The 20,415-nt window shown below is 47.0% G+C and overlaps 2 protein-coding genes across 2 annotated transcripts in view; both read right to left on the bottom strand.

The window, feature by feature from the left end:
• The window catches only part of tubgcp6 (tubulin, gamma complex associated protein 6), a 28,166-nt gene extending 21,950 nt beyond the window's left edge, over nt 1–6,216 (bottom strand). The window contains 9 exon segments of the mRNA XM_056598436.1: nt 169–260; nt 1,111–1,220; nt 1,319–1,382; nt 2,137–2,258; nt 2,618–2,776; nt 4,055–4,271; nt 4,634–4,797; nt 4,945–5,738; nt 5,977–6,216. Coding sequence (XP_056454411.1) covers nt 169–260; nt 1,111–1,220; nt 1,319–1,382; nt 2,137–2,258; nt 2,618–2,776; nt 4,055–4,271; nt 4,634–4,797; nt 4,945–5,709 — 1,693 coding nt within the window. The 5' untranslated portion in view covers nt 5,710–5,738; nt 5,977–6,216.
• Nucleotides 6,217–9,160: 2,944 nt separating this feature from the next.
• plxnb2b (plexin b2b) overlaps nt 9,161–20,415 on the bottom strand; it is a 41,404-nt gene continuing 30,149 nt past the window's right edge. The window contains exons 24-32 of the mRNA XM_056598739.1: nt 19,880–19,980; nt 18,967–19,051; nt 18,272–18,423; nt 17,068–17,228; nt 14,611–14,758; nt 14,328–14,392; nt 14,007–14,082; nt 13,529–13,603; nt 9,161–12,879 (exon numbers count right to left, since the gene is read on the bottom strand). Of these exons, the coding sequence (XP_056454714.1) occupies nt 12,775–12,879; nt 13,529–13,603; nt 14,007–14,082; nt 14,328–14,392; nt 14,611–14,758; nt 17,068–17,228; nt 18,272–18,423; nt 18,967–19,051; nt 19,880–19,980 (968 nt within the window). The 3' untranslated portion in view covers nt 9,161–12,774. The remainder of the gene's footprint in view (nt 12,880–13,528; nt 13,604–14,006; nt 14,083–14,327; nt 14,393–14,610; nt 14,759–17,067; nt 17,229–18,271; nt 18,424–18,966; nt 19,052–19,879; nt 19,981–20,415) is intronic.

The following is a 20,415-nucleotide window of genomic DNA, read 5'->3' as shown; positions in this document are numbered from 1 at the left end:
GGAAAAAAAAAGTATTTCGCTCTGTGAAGACTTCGACTGATCCCAACAGCTGAACCCAGTCACCTGTCCGTGCGTGCGTGCGTGCGTGCGTGCGTGCGTGCGTGCGTGCGTGCGTGCGTGCGTGCGTGCGTGCGTGCGTGCGTGCGTGCGTGCGTGCGTGAGTGTTACCTCTGAAGCTGAGATAGTCCTCGTTGACCTGGATCATGAATTCGCTGTGCACATCTCTGAACACCCCACTGTACACCCAGTCAGACACAAATCTGTAGGGGGTTCACAGAAAACACCTTTGAAATGTTTGGATTATATGTGCCAAAAATGTGTAGACATGTGCGGTGTGAATGTCACAGGTACGAATGTTATCTTTATTACAGTAAAAGGAATCGCTCTAGTCAACTAATAATACATCCACCAATGCAACAATAATTTCAGCAGTCGTACCATCCCAAAGTAAAAAGCATACGTTACTATTTCTTAGCCGGCTTTGTTGAACAGTTGATTCTGATCAATTACAGCCTTCTATGCTCTGTCATTTTAGAAAAGGATACCACTGCTGTGAATAACAGACCAACGCTATGGACTCTATGATAACAACAATTTGTTGGAACCATAAAATACATTTTTGAATCAAAAATCTAAAATATATTGTGTAAAAGGAAACAATAATTTCAGCAATTTACTATACTATAGATTTATTTTAAGTACTATACGTTATATTCTTTTCGGGGTCTTGCATCCCGCTGTCTGGGTTTATTTCACCATAATGACCGGGTGTACATTACCACTGCCATGGACAGAAGTGTCTCAGTGAAACTCAAACCGCTAAAATATTTATAAATTGCAGAACAGCGGTCAAAGTAATTCTAATAATCAAGAATTAATAATTGATACAAAAGAACGGTTTGAACCCACTCTCCTTTTGATGAATTCAACAGTTTAATCTCCGTGGGAGCCGGCAGCTCATAGTCTAAACGACGAGCCTCAAATTGTGGAGGTTAGTGGCAATGACAGCGTGGTCCCCTGGTGGAGCTAATCCGGTACACAGTTTCCAAGAATACATGTTTATCTGCGGTTGGGAGCGTTCTGTGCAGCGCTGGGAGGACGCCCACTCACCGTGTGTAGGGCTCACAGCTGCTCTTCAGCAGGGACAGCAGCACGGGGTAGTTCTCGTTGCTGCAGTTGCTCTGCGCCTCGTTGTAGAGGTAGGACAGCATCTTCACGCCCTGAGGGAGGGGGAAAGAGGAGCCGCGCGGTCAACGGGACGACCACAGACACTCGGCGGGTGACCCGGTGAGCGGGTCATACGACGGGGGTCTCTTACCACGGGGAAGGTGGCCTGGCCGACACCCGAGGGGCCGTCCACACAGCACAGCTCCGAGAGGTACCTGAGGACGCAGGTGGAAGGGCACACCACTCAGCTTTTTATTAAAAATGTATGCAGAGGGATGGACTTAAATGCACGCATGAATATGCATACAGCAGGCGATAATCACAATTTGATAGACACATTTTAAATACAGCACAGAGACATAGCTTTTATTGAATAAAATACGAGTCAGACTGCTAAACATTGCATTATAAAAGCTAGTTGTATACAAGGACATAATGATTATGAAGCCCAATAACAATGTGTTCCTTCCTATAATGGCAAATCCTTTCACCACTAATCACTAAACAATGACCAATCTTTTTTTTACTTACAACCCTAATTACTAATGCTCCTACTCTCCACAAATGGCAATGGTCAGTGATGAAGTGAGGTAAAGCCCAATAGTAGTATACAATAGCTATAATAGGATAATCAGGTTAAGAGAGGGGTAATTATTTTTCCTCCGCCCTCTGCTGCCTAGCTACGTTTCTCCGCCATTGGGAGTTTAATATTTCACACACCCGTGATTGACAGGAAGGATGTATTCCCCGAGCCAATCACTGGAGAAATGCCATGATTGGCCAAAAACTGAGCCGGTCTAAAACCTAAATTGGCTCATAAAGAGTCAGGCAGTCGACTCAGAACAGATGACCTCCTTCACATTTCACCCACCAATAGCTGACTGAAGGCTGGGGCATTTTCAACCAATTAAACTAGAATATTAACTTTCAAATCAGCACCTATGACTAAACAGGTTCTGGTGGTCTCACCTAAGCTGCCGGCCCACTTTGCGGAAGTGGAAGCCGATGGTGAGCAGGCTGAGGGTGGGGGGAGTGCTGAGAACACAGGCCCTGTAGTAGTGGAGGTACTTCCTCAGCCCACCTGTAAATGCCTTTACAGCAAAAACACACGCACACACACACATGCACACAAACACGCACACACACACACACGATTGACTCAGGTATGCAGAAATTTCAATCTTATCCAATATGCAATTGTCTTCTCTTTGTGTGAGTGAAGAAACTGAGATAGACAAAAGAGCGAAAGAGATGACGGTCGAAGCCCTTTAGTAAGCCCTGAATTAAAAGGCGGGTAAAGAGAGAGCCATTATGGAGCTCCCTGGGTTCGACTCTGACAGGAACAGTGGTTACATCGGAGCCGGGCGGACACGTGAACACGATCGAGAGAAAAAGAAGAAGAACTTCTCGGAAGAAGAACACTTCATTAAAGACCATTGTACATTCCTACCTGGAAGACCAGGCCGCGCTTGGTAGCAGTCTGTCGGGAGAAGTGGCTGAGCCTCAGGTAATGGGTGCCATACTGCGCCAGCTCCCCCAGAAGACGCGACATGCTCTCTGGGGAGGTCCCCGACACGCACACCCCGGGCCTGACGTTGAACTGCACAGTCTGGGGGGGGGGGGGGGGGGGGGGGGGGGCGCACATGGGTAATGGGCCCCATGGGGTGACCACGCGGAACCGGGCAGAGGGGGAGATGGGGAAGAGGGGTGAAGAGGAGGAGAAAAGGTAACGGCGGAGAGAAGAGAACCGTGCGGTTACTTTTAAGCGAGCCTTAACAAACCTTTATTTGTGTGCTTGTGACTTTTCAAACATGCCAACTTGTTTTAGGTTTATTTGTAATTCCTACATTAGGGAGTAGAAATGCTTTCTACCCTTGCAGGAGTCCTCAACCATGCAGCAAAGAAACAAATAAGGTAAGTATGATAAAATTGACGTCCTCAGGATTTCATTGAATCCAATTAAAAATAAATAAAACCCAGAGAATTGCCTTTCCTACCAGTCTATTAATAAATATTTATTTAATATTATATTATATTATTTAAGTCCCCAAGATGTACACTAGTTAGCGGCCATATTGTTTGGATAATTGATTTTCTCCAATTGTATAATATATATATATATATATATATAAATACTATATATTCAGTTTTGTCTCACTATCTCATTTGCATTAATGAGCAGCTTCTCGCTTAGTTTTTTTGTCCCCATTATTGGGCTCAATTAGTATTGTTTAATTACCCAAATTACACGTTCTTGCGAAAGACAATTAGCATTTCCTAATTGACATTTCACAAACGGAGACATTTCCACAGCACAGCTACGTATCACACTTTCCACACGTGCACACGGCAGCAAGTGGTGCTATAGTAGACAAGGGAAATTTCCATTGCAGTAGAAGTAGTTTATCGTAGTCTGTAGTCAACAGTGCCTCTATAGGGTTTTAATGAGCTTTCAGCACAACCATTTAGTGGTGTCATCTTTAATAAACATATTAATAAACCGACGATGCGTTCAGTAACACAACACGATCTACAAAATAGGCTTGGGATTTGAGTTAACATAAGGATATTTAAGGCACACTGCCAGGTGTGATGGGAGCCTTTCACCGCAAGTTTAACGTTGCATAACTTACACTGAACATTCAACTTATCGATTTCATGTTTTATAATACTTTCCTTTTTCAAGTCACCATATCTTTCAACCCTTAGACACTCATATAGCAACCAGAAACAACCCACAGGCTTTCAAATCCTCTAAAAACGCATCTCAGAATACTGATGCCCAAACAGAGTTACTCGAGCACTCATGCCCGTCTCGACTTAATAAAATAGGCATCATTTTCTCAGAAAACCAAAGATGATTGAGACCAAAATGGAGGGGGCGTACCTGGGTAAGGGGGAAGGTGGTGGACTCCACTCCGATCAGCACGTTGAGCAGGTCACTAACCAGCTGGGTCTGGGAGTCCAGGGGAAGAGGCAGGATGGGAGACGGGGTCTCGACTGTGCTGACAACCCTCATCTGACCCTCCCAGAGGCGGTACAGCTGATCGAAGGCCTCCCTGCCTCCCTCGGTTACATACGGCAGCTCCCTGTTCCCTGGAGGACTGGATAGAGGACAGGGGGGGGGGGGGGGGGCGTTGAGGGCATGCATCTGAATTCGATCGCTTTGGATAAAAGCTTTCGCAGAATGACCCAACACAGGCTGTTGCAGGCAAGTAGTCAGGAGGAAACAAAACTTTGTGGGAATGAGACATCCAAACGAAGCTTCAGTGTTATTCAGGGCAATGTCGAATGCTGCTGATCTGGGCCAATCACAAACTTCAGAATTGCTTTTTGGCCGTCTGTCTGAAGCAATTATACAATTTAAACTAAATAATGTGTTGATGAACAGCTTTCAGCTACAGAGGTGACACAACGGGGCAGCTTTTAGATCGGAACATGGGAGAACCTTTGCCAAATTCCTCACCAGCCAACTGACTCCCAGCAGCGGCGTTTTCCTGGCTCAAATGAGCCGAGAGCTTCCCAGATATCAAACTCAGGACATGGGCTTGGCACCGACTGTGAGTCTGGGGTCAGGTTGGAGGCCGACTGAAAGCCCTCGTCTTCCGACTGATCGAAACAGTGCGGGACCTGCAGAAAAACATCATATATGTCACAGAAAATATATAGTAATATATAGCCCTCTAGAAAAGAAAAACAGGGTGTTTTGTTCAATAATATAGGCATAGACACATTTTCTCCATTATCATATACATTATCGAAAGCAGAACCTCCTACCTTGATGGCCAGCCCAGTAACATCTGCATCACTAGGTACAGGAGGCAGGTCCAGCTTTATGTGTAGGTCTGATGTCCTGGTGTGCTGCAGTGCACCAAACAGCGTCAACCTGGTGTCCTTCTCAAACCTCTCCTCCACTTCCAACTTCATCCTCAACGCCTGCAGCCCAGTGCCTGGAAGGGCGTCCATAAGCCCCAGAGTCCCACAGAGTCCTCCCAGTGACCCCCACTCCTCGCTGCACACCAGACCCCAGGCACGGGCCTCCAGCCTCTGCAGCTCCTTGCTCTGGTAGCCCTCCAATGGGGGCCTGCGCAGAACGGGCCTCTCTCGTCTCATGTAGTCCCGGCTGAACGAGGTGGGCGGAGGGGCAGCAGAGCCGGCTAAGTGCACCAGGAGCTCCAGGACGGGGTCTGAGGGTTCTCCCTCTGGCAGGGTCCCGAGCAGCTCCTCCAACCGCTCCGCCTCTTCCTGACACCCGGCCACACGCAGGTCGAAGGAGATCATCAGGACTTTGTTTCTGGGCGGTGTGGTGGCCGGGCCGGTGGCAGAGCCTTTACAGGTGCCAGGTTGGAAAAGCTTGGACAGTAGGGCCCCGTAGGCACGCTTCTTGAGAGACTTACGGGCGCCTTCCTTTGAAAGCCCCCCCATGGCACGCCGTTTCCAGGACACCCCATGGATACTGCAGTCGCACAGGGCACCGAGCAGTTCCGTAATGCTGTTAGCATTGCCATTAGCTGTTAGGACGCCATTAGGTGTGGAATACATAGTAGTAGCGGCGTCACGGGTGCCTCCACCTATACCATGAAAAGTGAGAAGGAAAGGGGTAGGCTGGATCAGTATGGATAAGGAATGCATGCATGCATCTGTACAACCATGAAGAAAGATCTATAGCCTGTGCCAGCAACAAATTCAGTTACAGAGCTAACGTACGAGTAGCACCGGGCATACAAAAGCCAAGGTTGGGTTATGATGACAATTTACAAACGTCCCTGGGTTCATATTAATGCATTAATATCGTTAAATGGTCCTTACCTCCTCAGTTATTGTACCGTTAGCATGATGATCAGTGGAGCTAACGTTACTGATAACTGCAGTGTGGTGATGAGCTGTTTGGTTTTAGGCACCCGTCAATTCAGGCATGCAGGAGACGAAATTATTCCAAATGTATACGTTTGAAGATGTATTATTATGTATATTATTACAGTATTCCGCGTCCCGGTATCTTCATTCATCCACATACCACATTCTGGAACTGGGCTAGACCAAAATAAAAACGGCAGATGACATGTGATTGGACACGTTGTGGACGCCCACTGCAAATGCGTCCCGATGGTTGGTTCAACAACAGAGGTTCTCGGTGATTGGTGCGTCTCGCTGTCACTTTCGAACTCATGTTTCCGGCAACAATGGTTGCGCGGGAGTGAACGCATAGGCAAGCAAAACAGTCTATTTCGTCCGTAGTATGTATTAAAACCTTCCCCGAAATGTTTTGTTCGGGGGAGATTGTCACATCATGAGCAAGGCTGGTAGGCAGGTGTCAGAGGTAGTCAGGTCACATCTTTTTTACAGCGACACTATCAATAATAAGTATGTATCATGCGCATGCGCACCATTTTCATAGCATGCAAGTATAGCGTGCTAATGGGCAGTATACCGGTGCATACATTGATTTTATTGTATGCATTTTTTTTTCTTTGCCTTTGTCTTATTTTACTATAGCGCTCATTGTGCTGCCGCCAACCCACCCCTCAGACTCTGGCGTGAATCCAATGGTCTGGACCAATATTTACCCTCAAGTAAAAAACAATAAGTACTTATACGATTATTAGCATTATTATATAATGCTGCAAATATTGTTTTATTCCATTTCACTATGATTGTCTACTGAATGTCTAACCTTCAGGGACTACTAGGCCTATAAAATGAGAAGGACTCTTGCTGTTTTTATCTGATAATCCATTCCATGAGTCGGTGCCTTTCACAGGCCCCATAGACAATTACCTAGATTTAAAATGCTGAATCTGCTAATTAATTAGCCTGTCTCCATTGCGGTTACACACTTAATCACCAGCAGGATCACTCCAGCACTCAATGTAATACGGTTATCACACATCTTTGAATTTAATGGTGTAGTAAAGGCACGAATATGTGATGAGAAAACACTGCGTTGGGAAGAGGTATGACAGCAATAGGTCCTCTGTGGCTGTAATATCACCACTCAGCCCTGATTAAAGAGCCAGCTCACCAAGCAACTCAATTTGTACATTTTGAACATCATTATGTTATTTACTGTGGGGTCTCTGCCAACCAAATAGCTTGAATGAAATTGTGTTTGAGCAATACATTTGAACAACTCAATATTCTCTAGTGGGAGTTCAAAGTTGGAGGGGGCACTTGGAAAGCAATACAATATTTAATGCAATTGTTGAAAGCAAGGCTTTTGAATTACTAAAAGTAATTGTTTGCTTCAGTTTTGTGGGTTTACCTATAAATATTGCACCTATTGAGTCTAGCATTAATCCATGATGGATATCTTATAATAGGCTACGGATGCTGTTTCAAGTGTGTTCCCGTTCATATTGCTTGTATAACCACCCTGTAGATTCAAGTAGTGAGGTTTTATTTAAGTAGGGTATTTAGTTTATTGAAAACTATTGAGTTGGTGTTTGAGAAGTCTGTTAAAACCGATATTTTCTTTTACCCATTGTTATCCCTCCTAAAGCCCTAATTATTCTTGTAATTCTTTTTTTTATCACACTCTAAATAATTAATCTTAACAAGTCAACAACAGACGGTTGCTTTCTCACTTTCACCTGTCTTTTCACCAAGTCTCCTCCCAGCGGCAAAAATGGATGCCAAGACTCATCTTGTTAGGCTTTTTGTGTTGTGTCCTTGTTGTATACATCCTTGGTTAGACCGTGTGGAGTTGCAACGCAGCATGCTGGGAAACTTTTGGTGTTTCATCTTCCACTTGGCCAGAGGCTGGCTTCAGACCTGCCAATTTCCGATACCAAAAACAATAAGTATAGATCATTATAATAGTTTAACACATAAACCTATTTTCCCCAGCAGCTGAAGAGAAATGTGTGCTGCTGTGTGCTGTATTGAACCGTAGGATACATACCTCATATACTAATCATTAGCAATATGGCATGACCAATGAGCTCTGTCTATGCTACAGTAATTCCATCTTTGGGATAGGAGTGCAGGATCACCTTGGATAAGCCTGTGATTGTGTGTGTGTGTGTGTGTGTGTCTGTGTGTGTGTGATTGCGTGTGTGTTGGCAGCAAGGAGGCTTGTGATAATCAAGCGTAATCACTCTTGGCAGCGCCTCTCTTCTCCGTTCCTCTGGGTAGATATCTGCGAGCAAATCTCTCCGCTCGGTTACAACGCCTCCACGGCCCCTGCTCAGTCTTTGATATCTCCAGCCCGGCGTCAAGGGTTTGCGGAGCAGCTCAGATGAGACCCCCTCCCCCACCACCCCCTGTCCTCCCTTTCATGTTGCCCCCCCCGTACACCAGCCTCTCCTTTTCCCTGGCATTTTATTCTTAGCCGTTTTTGCTTAATTAATGTTTTTGCAGGAATCTTTTCAACGTTCACTTGGGGGATTGCCGACACCACACAGAGCATGTTTACATTATGAGCTTCTACTCTGTGGTCAAACTTCGGGTCTTTAGTATGCTTTGTCCGACTATGGCGCGAGCCGAAAGACATTGAAGTGAATGGCCGCGATCATGTTGACCGTGAACTTTGTTTATTTTGTTTTTGTGTGCTATGTTACGGCATTTGCCTACGGCAGTAAGAAGTAGGAGGGCCGGATTGTATAGTCAGTGGTTAGGGTGAAAAGTTCTGGGCTTGATCCCAAATTGCCTGCAGCATACCTGCAGGGCACCCATGGGCAAGAGGCCTTACTTTCTAGCTGCTTAATGACCTGTATCTGAATTCAATGTAAATCACTATGGATTAACAGGTGGCATAGTCTGTTCATTTACTTAATTATGGTTATTACCATAATGTGTAAGACAGTTGATAATTAGGTTATCATGGGTGCATGAGGATATTCTATTCGACACTCGGTTCAACTCAACTGTAGAACTGAGTATCCTGCCCGGACTTAAAACTCTGGTCAAACCTTAACGACAACCACATCAAACCATATGCATTAGATAGAAGATAGGGGGGAGAGAGAGAGAGAGGGGTGTCCTAACTGATAACAGATCATGGTTGTGTGTGTGTGTGTGTGTGTGTGTGTGTGTGTGTGTGTGTGTGTGTGTGTGTGTGTGTGTGTGTGTGTGTGTGTGTGTGTGTGTGTGTGTGTGTGTGTGTGTGTGTGTGTGTGCACGAAGGAAACAGAAAAGAAACCCTGCATTAGACATCTCTGAGAAATTTATTCACGGTGGCGTGGGTGATGAAACCCATGTGTAAATGCTCCATCCACACACACACAGACGCACACGCACGCACATAAACTTTGGAGGAGTGAGTTCATCCACTACGAAACAGATCAAGATTGGCTTGTGAGCTGCCTCGGGTTGAAAGGGACATTGCTTTCGCCAGCGTTGAAAATGAGACCGTTCCAGTTTAGTTTTTATCACCACGGCACTTTCACAAGTTTTCAAAATGGAAGGGAGAGGAGAAAATGTCTCGACAACTGCACAAATAAACTTAATTCCCCCCTCCCCCCACGCCCCAGGACTCAATGCATAGGATTATACAGTGAAGAGTACAGTATTTCAACATGTTTTTACAAAGGTATATATGTTATAGGAAACAAAAATAACTGCACAGCAGTAAGAAAGCTCTTTTGTCGAGTATAGATAGTCATTAATCATACACACGGTAGAAACACACAGCAAAAGAAGGAAAAACACCATTGCAACAGTTTTGAGCTATAATCGATCTACACACAATTATCCTTTTTGACTTGGAGCGAATTTTTAGGGTTCCAACCATTTGAATGGGAATTTGGGGATGGACATTGCTTTACATTTATTCGCTTGGGCCATAGTCACAGAAGGCCTACTAAGCACACACACACACACACACACACACACACACACACACACACACACACACACACACACACACACACACACCACAGACACCCAAAAAGGAAAAGTGCACATAAAATAAAAACAATGTCTTCAGCCTATTGGCACGCACATGGCTGCAGCAGGGTGATTAGCTTTATATATTTTTTTCTTTTCTTGACAGCACACAAAAAAATCACAATTCCAAATACATTGCTGTGTCTATAGCACTAGAATCATAAATCACTTTTAAGTTATCGATAGAATTTTAGAAAGGACACATCTATATATCTACGCGTCGTCCTATCGGTAAGGCACATTTTTGGTTAAGGAAAAAGGGCTTCGAAAAAAGCGTCTTGCATCACTCTCTTCGTCGAGAGGACACCGGCGGTAAGCGGCGATAGGGATGGATTGCAGCGGTCAAGATCAAAAGCATTGCCCCCCCACCCCCCCCCCAACCCCACCCCCCTTTCCCTGCTGCTTCACTTATATGGAGTGTCGCTCTGCGCCGTTCTGAGTGACCAGCCCCGAGTGCTGTGGGTCAGAATGCCAGGACCCCCTGCTGTGTTTGAGCAGGGCCTTCAGGGTAGACAGACAGGCAGGCAGGCAGGCAGGCAGGCATGCTTGGGCCCTGTGCAAAATAATACACACTTACACCAGCTAAGGCAGGAATCGCTCACATTCTGGGGTCTGGAGAGCTCTTTGGGCTCCGTTACCATACGTGGTCGCTATCAGTTGACTGTTAGAAAAACCTAGAAATAAATCAGGGCCGTATGCCGAAATGCTTTTAATCTTCGCCGCAGTTCATGAACAAACAGCAGAGCGTTCTCTTTTAATAAATGAGCCAATAAACATGAAGTGTGGCCCGAGGCAGCGTTTATACTGCTCAATAAATAGACCCATGGTGATGGGCTCCGTCGATTTAACATGACAAACCCCCGTAATAAGAGCATGTCCGTTGTCATCTCGAGACCCTCTTCTTTCCCTATTGGTGTGATTTTGATTTAAATGTTCTCAGATTTCTTAGGCATCTAGTTTTACTCCTATTAAAACTGAAGAACATATCTTATGAGATAATGTCCAAGTACCAATGTGCCAACAGAATATTCAAGGCAAACCCTAATTCATATATATATATATATGTATATATTTATCAGTTCTTTCTTTTTTCAGCATGAATAAAGTGTACAAGGACGAAAGTAATAGCAACCATCCTATTTGGACTCTAACGTTTACACATGAACCCTCCAACGATTCCTACAATCATGTATGTAGATACTTTCACCTGAGCCCCATGACATCACACCAAAGCTAAAACAAATATCACTTCTTCAAAAACGTACCATAGAACTCTCGAATATCCTTTCACAAAAGCATTAACATCAGCATTATCAACAAAGGAGGCAGAAATGTAGCGCGACTATTGAAATTGGTAAAATGCTAATACTATAAAAATGGCACCACTTATAAACGCATTACAACGGTAACACTACGCTTTCCCTAAACGAATCAGCTGGACAGTTTCCACATGTATTGCTGCATTGATACCATAATAACTGTTTTGCCTCTTGTACCGTCTACAGTGTTGTGAATTATTTTACATTGACATTATTGCAGGGCTAATATTAAGTCACCGGCTCTGTAAGTGAATGTTATTAATCGTCCGCTTACACAAGCAAGCTCGAACGCTTTATCATTCATAAGCAATTTTCAAATGATCCCTAAAAACAAAAAAAACAAAAAAGTTTTCATTTACTCTGTGCTTTACTCTGAGTGGAATGTGTCGTGGCATTTTTACAATAAAGGGAAACTGACTGTGCTATTTATCGATTTCAACAAGCACAACAAAAAACGGCAATCGAGCTCGAAGCGACGACAGTGAGCCTAAGAACCGTCGACGACAGAAATGGAACACGTCTCGGCGCCGTGTCGCTGGGACACCTATGATTTGAGAAGATGAGCCAGCACCCCCCCCCCCCCCCCCCACCAGCAGAACCTTTGGTCTCTTCTGGTGAAATGATACAGGGAGAGCTCAGGCTCTCATCCGGGGGTCAGGGGGGGGTTCAAACTGATAGAACAAGGGGCTTCCCTATAACCCCCCATGCTTAACAGCGGACCGACACACACGCACACACAGACTAACGCACAGGTAGGCACACCCGCTCCTGTTCACATATCCTACACGCTGTACACAGACACGCACGCACGCACACACAGGCATATAGAAACACTTTGCACCACAAGGCGATCCGTTTAAAAAGATAATCATCTCCTTATAAAGCTATCCGCATAAGAACGCACACACAATTAAAAAAAATATATATTATCCATCAACTCCTCCTGGAACCTCTTCTATACGGGACGGAGGGTCTGATTATCTCCAGCGCCAGGGGCCTTACTCTCCCACGCCAGCTCCTGCACTGCATTCTGGGTTGGGGGGGTTGGGCGCATGTGGACCTTAGAGGTTGGCAGGTGAGCTTTAAGGCATAGCTAGGAGAGCACAACGCTGTCGTCTCCTCCTCCTCCCTCTCCCGCTCTACATCGGTACCGCGTCAGTCCCATTGAGGTCCTACAGCAGAGACGCTCGCATGGTTCGGCCCCTCATCTCGCCTCCTTGCCTCCTTTCCTCCTTGTTTCCTTCCGAGGAATCCATCTCTAAGCCACTGTGGACACACTGGCATCCTCTCTTCCTTCCCTCCCTCCCTCCCTCTTCGCTCGCGTCCTTCTTTCGGTCCTTATTTTTTTTCTCTCCGTCTGTCCATCCGTCCGCCCTTCCTTCCCTTGGGGGGGGGGGGGGGGTTAAAGGTCGGTGGATTTATGCTCCAGAGCCGCAGCGATCTGCTGAAGACGCAGGGTCAAGTGTTTGCTCTGGGCGACGGGGTCATCCTCCAGGGCAGCGATGATCTGTAGGGAGAGAGAGAGAGAGAGAGAGAGAGAGAGAGAGAGAGAGAGAGAGAGAGAGAGAGAGAGAGAGAGAGAGAGAGAGAGAGAGAGAGAGAGAGAGAGAGAGAGAGAGAGAGAGAAACGGGGGGTGAAAAGAAAGAAAGAAAGAAAGAAAGAAAGAAAGAAAGAAAGAAAGAAAGAAAGAAAGAAAGAAAGAAAAAAAGATATAGAGGGGGGGAGTGAAAAACGAGGGGGGAGAGAGAGAGAGAAGGAGAGAGATAGAGAGAGAGAGAGAGAGAGAGAGAGAGAGAGAGAGGGGTATGAAAGACGAGGGAGAGAGAGAGAGGAAATGAGAATGACCATTTACTTATCCAACTTGAACTCTGTTCATTACGTTTTATTTAGATCTGCATTTCGGCTCTCCCCTCTGCGACCTTAAGTGGCTGTGCACACTTCCGGACGGATAAATCAATTCCCAGACCAATTTTCCGATTCACGCACCACAGAAAGGCTTTCAATTAAAATTCCACACATCCTGCCGTCAAAAAGGTGAGAGTGGAGCAGAGTAAAAGAAGAAAAATGAAAAGTGCAATATTGGGTTGGGCAGTAGTGCGTTCAGTTCTCCAGGAGGTACGATAGGAGACAGATAGAGAGCGAGAGAATCACCCACCACATCATAGTATTTGCTGGCATACTGGTAGAGCTGATGCAGGGCCACTTCTGTGTTCAGTTTGTCTGTGTGAGTCTAGAGGAGGCAAAGACAGAATCCATTTAACAGTGTTGTCATGTTTTCCAAAGTGCAAAGCGCTGCTATACATAACCATCGCCTAGTCTACTGACAGCTTTGAGAGAATGTAACACCGCAACTCAAGATATTACACATTTAACCCCAAATAGTTATATATATATATTTTAATAGAAACACAATACCACAATTCTACAAACTGGATCAGTTGAAAGGAAAAATAGTTAGCAATTTGGGCCTCGGGACATTAGTGTGTATTTATTCTTAATTTCTTTAGTACAATTGATGTAATGACGCAGACACACACATAGATTATGTGTGTACACAGAACTGTATTGAAGTGACATGAACAGAAGGAGAGGGTAGATATTATAGCACAGTGAGAGCTAGGGGGGCTTCTCACCCGAGACACTTCGGCCAGATGAGTGTTCATGTCCTGGTCGCTGACAGATACCATCTGCCTGATGCCCTTGTAATAGCTAGAACACGCACGCACGCACGCACGCACACACACACACACACACACACACACACACACACACACACACCACACACACACACACACACACACACACACACACACACACACACACACACACACACACACACACACACACCGTTTGAGAATCTGGTTATGATGGCTGCACATCCACATTCATATTGTCGTGCCATTGTCGAAAAAAAAACAACTAAAAACATCTTGAAGGAAGAGAGGGCAACTTACTCATCCACCATCTTCTTATAGGTGGAAATCTCCTTTGCATAGAGTAGTTTATTACTCGGCGAGTCCTGGGGCAAGAGAAAAGACAGGCGTCTCGGTGAAAACGCTGACATTTCAAACACAGTCACCCCTCTCGACCCCCCCTCTGCCAGCGTCGGTGAGCCCGCAGGAGCCCCGATGTCTGCTCTTGCCAGCGCTCGCCGCTGCTTCCTTCTGAACGGGTCAGCTCTCAGGCACTCTCCCCCTTAATGCCCCCTCCCCCCCCCACACACACACACACACTCACCCGGCTGAGCTTGTGCTCGCTCTTGGTGCAGGCGTCCATGAAGGTCTGGGCCACGACCGACAGCGAGGAGTCCACCATCTCGCTCACGTGCACGTCGAAGATGAAGTGGGGGTTCTTGAGGATGTTCACCCAGAACCGCAGAGGGAGGCTGGGGGAGGAAGAGGAGGAGGGGGACAAGGTTAGGGTAGGAGGAGGAGGAGGAGGAGGAGGAAAATGAGGTTGGGGGAAGTGGAGGAGGAAGGAAGAGGAGGAGGTTAGGGGGGAGGTCGAGGTAGGAGGAGAAGGAAGATAATGTTGGGGTGGTGTAGGAGGTTGGAGGAGGAGAAGGTTGGAGTGGTGGAGAAGGTAGGAGGAGGAGGAGGTAGCAGGAGGAGGAGGTGGTGGTGGAGGAGGAGGTGGTGGAGGAGAAGGAGGAGTTGGTGGTGGTGGAGGAGGAGGAGGAGGAGGTTGGGGCGGTGGAGGGGGAGGAGGAGGAGGTGGTGGAGGAGGAGGAGGAGGGGAGGAGGAGGAGGAGGAGGAGGAGTATATGGTTAGGGATGATGGAGGAGTGGAGAATAAAAATGAGACGTGGTTGTGGAGGAGCAGGGGGGGGTGGGAGAGATGGGGGGATGAAGGAGGTGGAGGTAGGAGGTGGAGGATACGGTTGGGGTGGTAGTGCAGTTGGAGGAGGAGAGTTTGATGAGGTGGTGGGGGCGGGGGGGGGAGGTCAAGAGGGGAGTCGGCGATGCTTGAATAAATTCTAGCGAGAGTGGAGAACGTGCTCCCCCTCCAAACATCCTTCATCTAATGATCTGATGGGGTAGCGGTGCAGTCTGCAGGGTAATAAACAGTGTGGAGACTTCCAGTGCGCGGTAGGTGTGATAAAACAAGATAAAAGCGTGTAGTATGAAAGAATGATCAAAGGGCTTCTTGTTGTTGATGTGTGAGATAATTGTAAAGTACTCTCCTATTCCGCTTTTAATAGAAAAATTATAAAAAAAAACAATTTCCCGTGATTTTGTATCCTCATCCAACACAACAAAAGATGCTCAGAGGGAAACACATAATTACTCCCTCCACAAAAGACGGCTGCCGTCAGCTCTTCGAATGGGGGCCCGAGATGAATAAGCATTTGTTAAATGGGTCGTGCCGGCGTCCTAATGAACGGCGATTAGCGACGGTCAAGCAGCAGCACGATTTCCACCTTTCCAGTCGCCCGTACAAGACAACAGCGCCCCGGTCGCCCAAGGCGTCACACACGCACGATTTGACCCGCTAATCTCCGGTTCCGGACACACAGACCTAGGAACACACGACTCCTCTGCAGACCCGAAACAGCCTGTGAATCATCCCACCCCCCCCCCCCCCCCACCACCACCACACGTCAAAAAGGGGAACTAATAAGATTCAGTCGACGGCACTTTCCCCACTATCTGAATAAGCATGACTTCACTAGTGTGCTGATCCACCGGGGGGAAAACACACTGAGCATAAAAACGAATACCCTGCCCAGACTTCCCGGGGAATAGAGGCTTCCCGATCAACAACAAAAGCCTCCGGAAAAACACAGAAACGTGTTATGATCATACAATTAAGTCACCTGGGGACGTCATTACCATGTTTGCTCGTTGATGTGCTGGATGCACACACACACGCACCACACACACAGCCCGCCCCGTTTATAATTTCCTAGGTGTCTCTCAGCTGACTCGATAAACAGAGAGCGGGGGGAGGGGAGGGGGAGAACGAGGACATGGCGTGAAGTGAAAATAAGTAATTAAACGGTGCTTCCTGTCCCCTCCCCCCACACCGCGGCTCACTTGACAGCGCGGCGTCAATCACGGGCACGGTCGCGGCGTGCGGCTCGCCCGCCCGACGCCAGCCCACTGGTGACACTAATTTATGCACTTAAAATGTCACGCGGGGGCACGGGGGGATTGCAAATGATAACCGACCGAGCGGAAAATGTGCATTGGTATTCAGGCGTTTGGGCGGATAAGTAACTTCTATTACTTGGGATGGTTTATCTAGGGGAGTTACGTTTGCCGCGCAGAGAGGTGGGCCTGCCGAAGTGTGTGTGTGTGTGTCTGTTTGGGTCAGAGGGAGGTGGTCTGTGTGTAATAAAAGGGACATCGGCTTGTTTGAAAAACTGAAACATTTTTGGAAATGCACATCGGTGTGTGATTGCGTGTGAGAGCTTGCATATGTGTGTATATACACGTGCGTATGCATGTGCTTGGGTATGTATGTGTGATTGTATGCATTTATGTATACATACAAATAGAGTGTGGGCTTGTGTGTGGGTCGTTTTATGTTTGTGTCTGTGTGTGAGTGTGTGTGTGTATGTGTGTGTGTGTGTGTGTGTGCATGCGTGTGTTTGTGCGCATGTGTGCATGTGTGTTTGTGTGAGTGTGCGCATGCGTGCATGCGTGTGTGTGTGTGTGCATGTATGCATGTGCGTGTGTGTGTGGGCTGCACCTGTTGGTCTTCCAGATGTGGACCGTCTCCTCGTCCACGTTGTCGTGTTTCAGCGCCTGTTCGTCCAGGAAGTCAAAGAAGTACTTGATGGCGGGCGGCACCACTGCCCCGGAGCACAGAACACTCCGGAAGAAGTCGTCCACAAACTGCTGGAGAGTTCCCTGGAAATGGTTTAAGTGTACCCGCACACACACACACACACACATGCACGCACCCACACACGCAGATATTCACACACACACACACGCACACAACAAACACATGCACACAGACACACACACACACACAATGTGAGAAACAAGGCCTCAGGTCTTCTCGAGACAGAGTCAGTGTGAACAAATGTATTCAGAGAAGAAACATAGATTTTGTATCGGCTTTAGTGTTGCTTTTCCATCTATATTCATGTGTTACCCTTTTCATCTGTGCCCGATCTATCCTGCATTTTAATAAGAAGAAAAATGTATCCATTACCATTACCACTACTATTATTCATTAGCCGCTTTTATTCAAAAGAGTATCCAGAGAATTCCGATACATCTCATTTACCCGTGTACACTAATGAGTTGGTAGGGGTTAGCGAGCAAATTTCTCAAGGATACCTGCAGGTAGGCTAGGTACATGAGGGAGGGAACACCCTAGCCAGCTAATTTTCCTGTGTTGAATCGATGCCCGGTTCGTAAAAGTGTGTCTGTTTGATGACTGGTTTAAGAAGCTTCACCCGGCCCGAGTCATACCGATGAGACTCTGGGGTGGGTGAGGCTGCACGACTGTTGCACATTGACTCATCTATGTGTACAGGTTGAAACAGCCGTAGATAGATAGGTAAACACTTTATTAATCCCCCGGATGGGAAATTCCTTTGTTACAACTGCCCAGCAGCAGTGGAAAACACAGGATAAGAAAAAAAAAAATAATAATAATAATAATAATACTAGGTTCTAATGAAAACAAAAAAAGTTGCTAAAGTAAATGCTAAAGAAAGAACAAACAGGGCAAACCAAACAAACGGTATAAACAGTATAAATTATTAAGTGGCCATCTCCACACATACTCAAGGAGAGACCTCCTGCACGGCAACATGAAGCACCAGGTAAATTGTCCTACTCTTTAGACTTTACAATAAAGTGGCTTTCGACACCACCTCCCTCTGCCTGGTGTGGCTGCCACCTGGGTGACAGTGTAGCATGCGCAGTACCACAGTTACCTTGACCGAGAGCAGGCGCGTCAGGTAGATCTCAGTGATGGCTTTGGTCATGGACTTGTCCTTGAGGCTGCCCCGCTTCGACTTGATCTCGTCCAGCTCTTCCATGGGTCTCACCAGGTGGAACACCTTGTCGTCCTCCAGCAGGGCGTTCCCTGCAACCAGGAGTTGGGCGTCGCAACTTTAGTTTTTGTACTCTATTTTGGAACCGTTCCAACCATTCCGAAATATATTCCCGTAAAACGCTATGCACAAGAGGGGGGTGTAAAAATAGCGCCGCGCTGCGTATGAAGTGCATTTCGAGTGAGTAAATGCCCATGTGAGAATGTTGGAAAATAACAAAGCAACCCGCACGGCAGATAAAAGCGAGTCTTGTTGCGCGTGAAACAAAATGTACTAACGCCATACATAAAAACAGACGTATTAGCATGTGAAATGAGCAAGGCGCTGCCGACTGAAACCTTGGGGATAGGAAGACATTTCAAAGTTTATTTCTAATTCATGTTTCTCGCCCCATCCTCCCCGAGCTATCAAATTATATGCGTGTGTGTGAGTGTAGTGTGCAAGTGTGTGTGTGTGTGTGTGCGAGTGTGTGTTCGGGTTTGCAAGTGTGTATGTGTGAGTGTCGTGTGCGAGCGAGTCTGGGTTATTATGTGGTGTGTGGTGGGTGTACATGGTGTGTGTGTGTGTACACTCACTCTCCTCTTGGCTCTCCTGGTTCTGGTCGTAGTTATACTGGGTGTGCTTCACTCTGGAGAGGACCACGGTGGCGTTGTCTCTCACCTGGTGCACAACAACACATCAGACACAAAACAGGGTATTCTTCATCGGTGCCTCATTACCCCATTACGCCGCACGCCGCCCCCGGCCTTAATAGTTGACCACGATCCATATCAGTGGCTCGACGGCATGGCTCGGTCCTCATTGGAGTATTTACTGCCCGTTTGGTTGGGCTTTTGTCTGCTATTGACCACGGTACCGGCTTCCCATAGCGCCCTGCTCTCTGATTAGCGTTGCTTTTACAACACAGATCAATCTAGGACAGCAGCCTCGGGCTCGGAGAGGACTACGGGAGAAGGCCGATAAGCCCAGGGTGAGGGTGAGTGGGGGGGGAGGCGGGGGGGGACACTCAGGACCATTAGTGGATAACGCAGTCTGTGGTCAGCACCGCTAAACAACCCGGGACGGAGGCTCGCAGTTGTCAAGGAAGAGGATAGAGATTAATGTTACTTTTTGGTATTTATAGCCCTAGGCTCTGTCAATGTGACGGGTCAGGAAGGAAGGAGGTAGATGCCGCCGCGTCATTGGCTGTGGACAGGGCAGGGCCGTCGATAAGGGGTGAAAGGTGATGACGATTCTAGGGGCCCACAGCCCAGGGGGGGCCCACAAAAAAAAAATCAAAAAAAATAAATAAATAAATAAATAAATAAAATTAACTACCAGCCCATACTAACTACCAGCCCAAACTAATAGATCCCCCCCCCCCCGTCAACAATTGCTCCTCCCCCCCCCGTCAACAATTCAGCGCAGGGGGGCCCATCAGTACCTCTTGTACAGGGGGCCCAGGAATTGTAGCAACGGCCCTGGGACAGGGCGTGCGGATGCACTCACGTTGTAGTGTGCCAGTGTGTTGATGCGTTTCCAGCGGCCCTCCTTCTGGGAGGTGAGGTCCAGGTCTGACAGGATCTGCCCGGTGGAGCCGGGGCGCCACTCTGTAGTGGGGGGGGAGGGACACCGCAACACGTCCACCAGTCACAACGAGTCACGCCGGTCCAATCAGTTACCAGTCAAAACCGGTTGACAGTCAAATGATCCTGCTCCCCGTTGAATAACCCACTGGTCTAAAACAGCAACCGGTCAAGATCGGTTACCGGTTTCAAATTTAGTTGCCAATCAAAATCAGTAGCCCATCAATATCAGGTAGGTGTGAAAAGTACTGTGCAATGTACTGGTAAAGATCGGTTGGCAACAACTTTTCTTGGGTTCATTCATCTCAACATCACGCATAAAACTCTCCCACATCAACGAAAAGTATTCAACGGAAAAGGACCAACACATACATGTTTATCTCATTAGGACAATGCAATGTTGCCAAAATGCAATGTTCTGCCACCGGCATACAGAACATTCCCTATTGGCAGGCTGAG

The sequence above is a fragment of the Gadus chalcogrammus genome, chromosome 9, assembly GCF_026213295.1.
Source record: "Gadus chalcogrammus isolate NIFS_2021 chromosome 9, NIFS_Gcha_1.0, whole genome shotgun sequence".
NCBI classification, from domain to species: domain Eukaryota; kingdom Metazoa; phylum Chordata; class Actinopteri; order Gadiformes; family Gadidae; genus Gadus; species Gadus chalcogrammus.
Note: the sequence above shows the minus strand (reverse complement) of the source record. Positions and strands in the feature narration are given on the sequence as shown.